This window comes from Teleopsis dalmanni, chromosome 1 (genome assembly GCF_002237135.1).
Source record: "Teleopsis dalmanni isolate 2A chromosome 1, ASM223713v2, whole genome shotgun sequence".
NCBI lineage: Eukaryota > Metazoa > Arthropoda > Insecta > Diptera > Diopsidae > Teleopsis > Teleopsis dalmanni.
In genome coordinates this window covers 172,086,712-172,096,410 of record NC_051846.1, presented here as the reverse complement: position 1 = coordinate 172,096,410, position 9,699 = coordinate 172,086,712, and the positions used below count along the sequence as shown (strand labels likewise).

The window sequence follows — 9,699 nt, the reverse complement described above, 5'->3', positions numbered from 1 at the left end:
AAAATGGAAAAATTGAATACCGATCAGTAATGAAATTTCCCCATTTCATATGAGAAATATTTTTTACTTTTTACAATTATAAATTTTTTGTTCTACTGTGAAATAAATTTTTTTAGGTTATTAATTTTTATACAACGATTATTTTTAAATGAATTAGCTCATTAGCTTATTTAAATAAATGTCGTTTTTTATTTTCCATAAGCTCCGCAGTGTTTCCTTTTTATTACTTTTGTTTATCTTCTGTTTTATTGAAATATTTCCATCATTATTTATAATTATTGTATTTACTTTTTATCCACGAAAATATGTATAATTTAAAATTTTTAAATGAAAATAATACTTTTATAAATTTTATTAATTTCTATATTTTTTTGTAAATATTGTAATATTTTGTAATTAAAATACTTTAATTGTTTATACGTATTTGTTTTAATACCGGACACCAGGTAATTTTTTTGTTTTATATTAAAGTTGTTATTTACATATATTTTATATTATTTAAAGTCATATAATATACAATACATTTCAGTTTAATTACTTTAAATTCACTAATTTAAATAAATTAATTGCAAATTAATTCAAACTATAAATACTTTACATAAAACTTTTTATAAATTTGGACTTTGTTTATTTCACAAATTGTTGTTTTTATGTGTAGAATTCAATTTATATTAATATACAATTTTTTTTTAAAATGTCAACATATATTTTCTTAAATTGGTCGCAAAATAATTAAAACTATAAATTCTTTTCTTAAATTTAGACTGAGTTTTTTTCACATATTGTTACAATAACAAGTAAAATAACCAGTAAAATTTAATTTATGTTAACCTATAATATTTTTTAAATTTTTATTTAAGTATGCAATTGTTAATATGTTCCAAATAGAATACGATTAGTATTTCAATTCTTTAACGAAAAACTGTTACATCTAGTGACAATGGCGAATTTTTTTTCTTTTTTATATAAAATTGTAATGGCAAACAAATAGAGACAAACCAAAACAAATGCTTTAATAAAAATAAGTTCCTAGCGGCATCTGTGCTCTGTGTTGTGGATTTCGCTCTCGAAGTTAGACGTGCCTTTTGAACGTGCTGCAGAGCTGCTGCGTTGCGGTTGGCTTTAAATAATAATAGAAAAGTAAAGTGTTCCAAATATAAAACTAATTACGAATAATGTGTCATAAAATATATTACTTATGAAAAGCTTAAGTTAAATTCAAAAATTTTATTATACACGATTGTGTTAAGTGAATGAAAAATTGCAAAGCAAAAGTTTTCGCAAGTTTTTAAAAGTTTGATAGACATAAGAATTTCAGACATCGCATGGCATTCATTATATGAAAAATGAAAATATATTTATTTCTAAGATTTTTCAAAAATTTTCATTTTTGAAATCTTCTGTTTGTGTTGTTGTTGTTGTATTTCATTTTGTCAGATACATTGCGTAGAATTTCCGTCTATTTCGTGTATAGTGAATTTATTTTTGGAGCTAGCAAGAAAATTATAAGACCAAAAAATAAGAAGAAAAAAAATAAATAATAAAGAATTCTTTTTAGTAGCATTTGTGTAGATTTTCAAATACTTGTATTCGTCTCTGTGGTATCTAAATTTATATCAACAAAATGTTCAAAGGAAAATCTTCGAAGTAAAATACATTGAACTATGTTTGATGTGGCTAGACGTATGAGGATAAAATCGGTGCGGGACGTGCGTACACAAAGTCTGAGCGCGCAAAATTTTGGGTTAATCTTTTCCTTATATTCTTCCTTATATCGTATTTTATTGCAATTCTCTGGAGGCGCTAATGTGGGGCGACATTGTTTTCTATTCATTATGGGGTTTATATATTCCATTATATAATATCAACAGTTCTGCTTTATGAGAACAATTGATAAGAAATAATTAATGGATTATTTTTATCGCCAAAAGTGTCCAATTTACTTATGACCGACTGAATTCAACATTGATTTTTATTATTTAATACAAAAAAATTTAGTTGATTAAATTTATTAGAGCTATTTTCATAATAAAATTTAATTTCACAGCTAAAATAAATTATTTTGGGATTAAAGAGTTTATTATTAAATAAAAATGTAGTAATTTTTGCGTTTATTATGTCTAGATTTTTAACTTATAAATACATAGTTAATAATATATACATTTACTTAATAAAAAATATACTTATTTAATAATATTTATATATATATTTAATTAAACATATATATGTTTAATTAATAATATATACATATTTAATATATATGTATAATATGTATAAATTAAACTAATATATATATACATATGTATTTAATTAATAGTAGTTCATTTCCGCAGCGATAACATTTTTTATTTGTAAAATTTTTTGTTTTTTTTTAATGATTGTCTTTTAAAACCAACCAATTTTTTTACAATCTAAAAAAGAAGAGATTCTAAATTAAATTCCAAATATTTACTTTTTACTAAAAGTTAAATTAAGATTATTTAGTAATTGTTTCTTTGTCTGCTTTTATTAAAATTATTTGTTTTTCTACTTATTTAATTTGAAAATCTAATTTAGTCTCTTCCTCATCTTCTTCTGCATCTATTTGATTGTCTCTTTTTTCCTCTATTCCTTAGTCTCTTCCTCTATTCTTCTCTACCTCTCCCTCTATTTATCTCTCCCTTCTTCTATTCCTCTCTCTCTTTTTCCATTCCTCTCTCTCTTTTTCCATTCCTCTCTCTCTTCTTCTATTCCTCTCTCTCTCTTCTTTAATTCCTCTCTCTCTCTTCTTCAATTTCTCTCTTTACTTCTATTTCTTTTACTCCTATTTATCTCTCTCCCTCTATTCCTCTCTCTACCAATATTTCTCTCTTTCTCCCTCTATTCCTCTCTCTCTCCCTCTATTTGTATCTCTAATTTTTAATATCCTTTTATTACCTCTTCTCAAGAGAGAAACTTGTTTTAACTATTTTTTTTTGCTCTTAATGATACCAGTTAAGAATTTTTAGTTTATTTTGTTATATCTTAGTCTTTATTTTCTTTCATTATTTCTGTTTCACACTGACTTCCTCTCAGAGTATCTATATGCATCTCTTGTTTTTTTTTTGCTTTCATTTGTTTTTTTTAGATCTCTCTATCCAAATTTAAAACTTGATCGAAGAGACTAAGTAATGAGAGGCCCATGACAATTTACATAACATGGGCGTTTGTAAAATACTGCCCTGAGAGCAAATAATTGACGTAATAAAGGGAGGATGCAAAGAAAAAAATAGTTACTCATCTCATTGTTTCTGTTTTTGTTTCACAATTTTATTTAAATTAGTGCAGTAGGCTATTCTAAAGCACAGTTTACATCACACGGGTTAATGTTCATTAACTGCTCATTAGCTGTCATAGGTTGAAACTATAGTTCTAAAGAAATCCAAACTGCTCAAATTCAATTACTTAATACAATTACTTATTAATTTTTAGTGCAATTTTCATTTTCGATTGGTAAATTTCCAGGGAAATTAATTTATAACACTTTATATATTTTACCATGGTAGGAAGATTACCCTGGAATTAATAGTTATTTTATGTGACTTGACAAATAAAGTGTGATTTGATTGAATATATGTATTTTTGAAAAATATGAATGTCTACTAGCATTACTTCAAAAATGCTACATTGCTTTAAAAGTGTTTGACTGGCAAGAAAATTTGACAGATCAAGAGTAAATCGAGATTGAACCTAGGTTTACCAATCGAAAACGTCATTAGATATATCAATACCTTCCATTTATATAAGTTAGCTAATGAGATTTTTTTCAGTTAGAACAAAATAGATCCCATATGTTATAGTTTACTATTGCGTCTTCTAATAAAGATAATGATGTTAATGATATAAACATATAAATTAGTTAAACATTTTTAGAAGTTAAAAAATGGACTTCGATATTATTTTCGTGATGTTTTAAGTATTTATTGATATATACCTATATTAGCTCCAAACTGTTTTTTGTTTGGACTATATGGATAGTTTCATTAATATTGCATTTCACAGTGACGGGCTTATTTTGAAGAGATAGTGTAAGTTTATCCTCTCTATATATTGCAACAATCCACAGTGTTGAGAAATATTCTTTAAGTTGCTTACTTACGCCGTGTGCGAGTTTGACTAAATTGAGATAAAGTAAATTGAAATTTCCTAGAGATTTTTTGCAATGCACTTATGTAAATATTTATTTATTGCACTTATTTTGTATTTTTGGTTAAAAGTTTTCGCATTTAATAAATATTAAACGTCTTATAAAATTTTCTCAATGGTAACACCTAATTTACCTAATTCGTATCTAATAGGTAAACTCGAAATTCTGGTAAATACCAATATTCGCTGCCATACCGACATAATTTACTATTTCCCTCAATTTAGTATTCCCTAATTTAGTATTACCATCAATTTACTCGAACTCGCAAACGGTCTTAATAAAAGTGGCAGAAAATTTGAATGTAGGTTACACTTTCTTTTTTTTTCTATATGAGATGAAAATTGTTTTCGTTTTCTTTTAGATTTTATTACTATTAAAATATTTTATTACTTTATTTGTAGTCATATAATAAATGTTTTACAAACTAAGCTTTATTATCTAAAACCCTTATCATACAAAATAAAACATTTCAATTTACAGATAGCAAGTCATCTTCCAAATAGTTTAATAGAAAAATAGGTTTATTTTTTTCTTTTATATTGTTTAGAATATACGTAATCGATTTTTTAACCACTTAAGCCAGAAATGCATACTTTCATTTCATTTATATGCATGCCATATAAAAGCAACTAAATTGATCCAATAATTATTATTTTCATTAATATGTCGCAGTCATGCAACAAATTCTGTGATTACACATATTTGTACATTTATATTAATAAAAAATAAATATGTAGAGCTAATGATTGCATTCGAAGACAATTATTTATTATTATACTTGCTTCTTATTACTCCCACACCACATTTGAAATGGATCGCGAGCTCTCTAATAAATTGTTCCATTATATCTCTATATCTGTATGAAAGTTAGCCCCGTTTGATTAATAATAAATCTGGCATTAATCTAACGAAATCTGGTGGTATGTTTGTTGATGAGTTGTAACTTTTTGGGGGACTGTATTCGAATTTTCATTTCTGAGTTTAATGGTTTCTATTGCACTTGTGTGGAAGTCTTCCATACAAGTGATGTCTCACATCTGCTTTGTTGCTATCCTAGGGGCCGTCGATTAATCATGCTAGGGACTGACTTTTTTTTCTTCGCAGTCTTTGTGGAATAGACACATTTCAGTTTTTTATAAGAGTTAGTTATTACTATTATATAGTCTAGCTAGTTTATAATATTTGAAGTATATAATACTCCAAATAAATACTTTTCAGTTAGTAATTAAACTAAAGATTATAAAAGTCGTGTCTTTTGTTAAATATAACAGCTGGGTATTTTGTATAAGTTCCATTTTTCAGTATATATTTGCAGAGTATGGTCTTAGGTCCTGAAAAAATCTGATCCATTTAGAGCAGTAGTCCTCAACCTTTTTTTGACCAAGGACCCCTATGATATTTTTGTTTTTTAGTAGGAATCACAAAGTGTAAGAATAAGAAACTGTGTGATTATTTTAATATGCTATAAATATGCTTTATGTCTGCTATAATGTGTAATGAATTGTATAAGTGTATAGATACATTATATATATAGGCTATACAATTACTTGGAAATTTTTTGGGTTTATTTTCTAAGAAGTGAGGTCTCAGCGGATAAACTACAAGCTATGTATCCATACTTGGTGTATTTGTTTCACGGGCCATTTCAAACCACCGGTTGGGAACCACTGTTTTAGAGTTATTGATCCTTTATAGGACTGATCAAATATTGCTATTATGTTGTAGCAAGGTAGTCTATTGTATTCGTCTAATTACTCTAGTTTTATGTTAAGATCTTATTGTTGCAAGGGATGAATTCATGGTGACTGTATTGATGTAACGAAGAAAGAATTAAGGATAATATAACATTTCTTTGGTTTATCCAGTTCCTTCGATTCTTATTCCTCAAACTCTGCCAAATTTAGAAATAATGTTGTTGTTGTAACCCATGGTTATCTATTAAGCAGATAACATAAACAGAATTACAAAGATGTAAACATGGATTATGATGTAGGTGAGTGATGGTAGGGTGAGACGAAAGGGGATTGTTTAGGAGTAAGAATGGGTTGGAGATGGGTGAATGAATGGATTCGAAATGGATGAACGAATAGATTCGAGATGTGTGAACGAATGAATTCGAGATGGGTGAACGAATGGATTCGAGATGAGTGACAAAGAGTTCAAAGGAGTTTAGATAGACGCAATCTTCTCAATTTAATGTAATCTTCCGTTTTTTGTTTTCAAACTAGTGTCGTGAAGTACAGAATGTATAATTATATATGTAATTCCCAACAATTTTGCTTACGTTTGCCAAATATTTTGTAGGTGACAACAATTTTTGCTAAGCAAATATAAATACAAGACAGTGGCATGCAAAAGTGAACGCAACAAGAAGCAATTAAGTTACCCACTAAAAAAAATAAATAATAAACATACATACAAACACAAGCGAAAATATCTACATATAAAAACATAAATATGTTAATGTGTTTTGCTTGTATATTTTGACAATATAATTTAAATTTAAGCAAAAATTTCTAAACAAACAAATATAATTCTGTTATTCACAGTTTCAGATTTTTGTACGCATAGAAACTTAAACTAAAGCAGGATAAACAATATAAAATAGATCAACAATGGATCCTGAAGCATTTCTTGATATGGCCAATCAGGTCATAAAACTGAAGATGTTTCCATATTTCGACATAGCAAACAGTTTGCTAGCCGCGTTAGGAGTACGCGAGGATTTAGGACCAAATGCGCAATCTTTTTCCCGGAAACATCCTTTGGCTTGTTGGTTGTCGACTATGTTGGTTGTATTCTCAAGTAGTATGGCTGCTAATGCTTTGCTAGGTGAACCTATTTTGGCTCCATTAAAAAATACTCCACAGCTTTTGGTCGGTACTGTTGTTTGGTAAATATATAAAAATAATCTTTAAGTAATATTTAAATAATAATAATTTTTAATAAATTCTTATACTCAGGTATCTGGTTTTTTATACTCCATTCGATATTGGTTACAAAATTGGAAAATTCTTGCCTATAAAACTTGTTGCTAGTGCCATGAAGGAAATTTACCGCGCTAAGAAAGTCTATGATGGTGTATCTCATGCGGCTAAACTTTATCCGAACGCTTGGATAATTATGATAATAATTGGTACACTTAAAGGAAATGGCGCAGGCTTTACCAAATTGTTAGAGAGACTCATACGTGGCGCGTGGACACCAACAGCTATGGAATTTATGCAGCCTTCATTGTAAGTTAACTCTCTCATATTATAATAAAATTATTAATATTTATGTGTATATTTTTAGCTATACCAAAGCTTCGCTAGTTGCTTCAATAATTTTTGTCTTGGATAAGAAGACCGATTGGATTTCAGCACCACATGCTCTTGTCTATTTTGGCATTGTAATCTTCTTGGTTTACTTTAAGTTGTCATCTATACTGCTGGGCATACATGATCCTTTCTTGCCATTCGAGAATCTATGTTGTGCCATATTTTTCGGTGGTATATGGGATAGCCTTGCTAAAATTTTGGGCCGTGGACAAGCGAAGGAGGGAGATACAAAAGATGTTAAAAAGAATAACTAAACTATAACAATTGTTGTAGATATATGCGAAAATAACCGAAGGATCGAAAACGATATTAAACGATGTAAAGTATGAAAAAACGAAACGCAACACAGAGACTTTGATAAATTAATTTAATTTTGGAATATATAATTTTGTTAAATTTTTTATTTATTAAATAATATTATAAATATTATAAACTTTCTAGTCAAGTTAAAAGTTTGATAAGACAAAGTCCCTCTTGTTACTGGACAACTAGTGGGTGTGTTTGTCCATTAATAATAGTGACTTTTACCAATTTTAGGTTATTAATCCTTTTGATTTATTTATTATTTTAATGTAAAACGTACTGATATAAAGAGTAACATGTTAGTTATTTTAATACAAATGATGAACGAGTGGATTTAAACATTATACAATGTAAAATTTTTACAAAATATGACCATGCACTTTTTTCATGTATGAAGGTGTTAAATTCCCCATTTGCATGTAATATTATATTATGTAATATTAAAATTTTATAAATAAAATTGAAACCTTTGAGATACCATGATCAAATTTTTATTTATTTATACATAAATATTAGAATTGCTTTAAAATAAAAGTTAAACCAGTATTAAGAAATATTATGATTAAACGAAATTTAAAATGTCTGAAAAAAATTATTCGCAAGATCTGTATTATGAAATTTTTTAACCAAAGATAATCTTAAGTCAGATTTTTAAATTTTAAAATTATGATTATTTAATGTGTCTCTCTTGATAAGTAATTGAGAATATCCACAAACCAGTATAAACAGATCTTAAAAGCACAGATATCCTCAAATCAGATCTTAAACATTTTTAAATAAAAATTAAATTTTTATACTTTAAATTAGCGATTATTTAAACTGACTTTTAGAAGACTAATAAACCAGTATAGTCCGATCTAATAATCCCAGATAATGCTGTCAGATTTTTGATATTTTTAAATGAAAACTAAATTTTCAAGCTTTAAAATAGAGATAAGTTATTTTAATGTCTTATAAGATTTGTTTCCTACGAAAAGATCTGTCATGCTGCCCTACAATGAAAACCTTAAGGCAATCGAAGACCTCGTACCACCTGGAGAAGAACAATCCGGCATGAAACTAATAAGTCATTTATCGAATTAAGATATTTAGCATTAAATAGAAATACCTGGCGATTCTGTATAAATAATCTATGTTTCTGATGGAATACGGCTTTATAATAATATATAAGATAATCTGAAATCAAATTTTTGATATTTTTGAATTAAAACTAAATTTTCATACTTTGAAATAAAGAATATTTGTATTTGGTAGTTATTATTGATAAAATCTTTATGTAGCTTTATACTACAATATCGTACTATTTTAAATTAAAAACTTTGTGAAATAATCGGGTGATCTAACAGTTCAGTTCTTTATTATTTTTTAGTTAACTTTAAAATTAATTTTAATGTTAACTCATAAATAAATAAATATATAAAAAGTATAAGTAATAAAAAAATATATATGGTATAACCTTATTTTCGAATATTCCGGAGATATAATAAACTATTTAATTAATAATAATGTTTATCTGATTTATATATTAATAAATATATTAATATATATATAATAAAAATATATGCTATAGTCATTATATATTAAAGTTTTTAGAGATATACTCATATAACAAGAAATGTTTGCTTGGTATCGAACTTAATTGTTTATTTGTTCTTTTGCTGCGCTTCGGGTTGTTTTTTTTTATTTATATTATTTAAAATTATATAAAAGATATATAAAGAAAAACATTAATTTTATTTATTAATTTCAAGAAAAATAATTATTTTTTTATAACAAATAGTTCAGTTCACTTCATAGATTATCGCAAGTATTATAAAATTTTTTTTTATTAATTTAACGTAATTCAAAAGATTACCAAAATTAATTCTGTTATTAAAAATTAAAACACTTTATTTAATTTTTACAGTCTTG

At 26.5% G+C, this 9,699-nt stretch overlaps 1 protein-coding gene across 1 annotated transcript; it reads left to right on the top strand.

The window, feature by feature from the left end:
• The first annotated feature begins 1,019 nt into the window (after window positions 1-1,019).
• On the top strand, window positions 1,020-8,271 carry LOC119670152 (trimeric intracellular cation channel type 1B.1-like). The gene is made up of 4 exons (XM_038080304.1): window positions 1,020-1,140; window positions 6,715-7,058; window positions 7,129-7,401; window positions 7,460-8,271. The coding sequence occupies exons 2-4, from the start codon at window positions 6,781-6,783 to the stop codon at window positions 7,737-7,739; spliced, it is 831 nt and encodes a 276-aa protein (XP_037936232.1). The 5' UTR covers window positions 1,020-1,140; window positions 6,715-6,780; the 3' UTR covers window positions 7,740-8,271.
• Window positions 8,272-9,699: the final 1,428 nt, after the last annotated feature.

Excerpts from the sequence above, each read along its gene's own strand:
- LOC119670152 (XM_038080304.1), top strand. The coding sequence starts at position 6,781 with ATGGATCCTGAAGCATTTCTTGATATGGCCAATCAGGTCATAAAACTG. Across the intron at positions 7,059-7,128 it reads TTGGTCGGTACTGTTGTTTG|GTATCTGGTTTTTTATACTC; the intron begins GTAAATATATAA and ends TCTTATACTCAG. Across the intron at positions 7,402-7,459 it reads GAATTTATGCAGCCTTCATT|CTATACCAAAGCTTCGCTAG; the intron begins GTAAGTTAACTC and ends GTATATTTTTAG.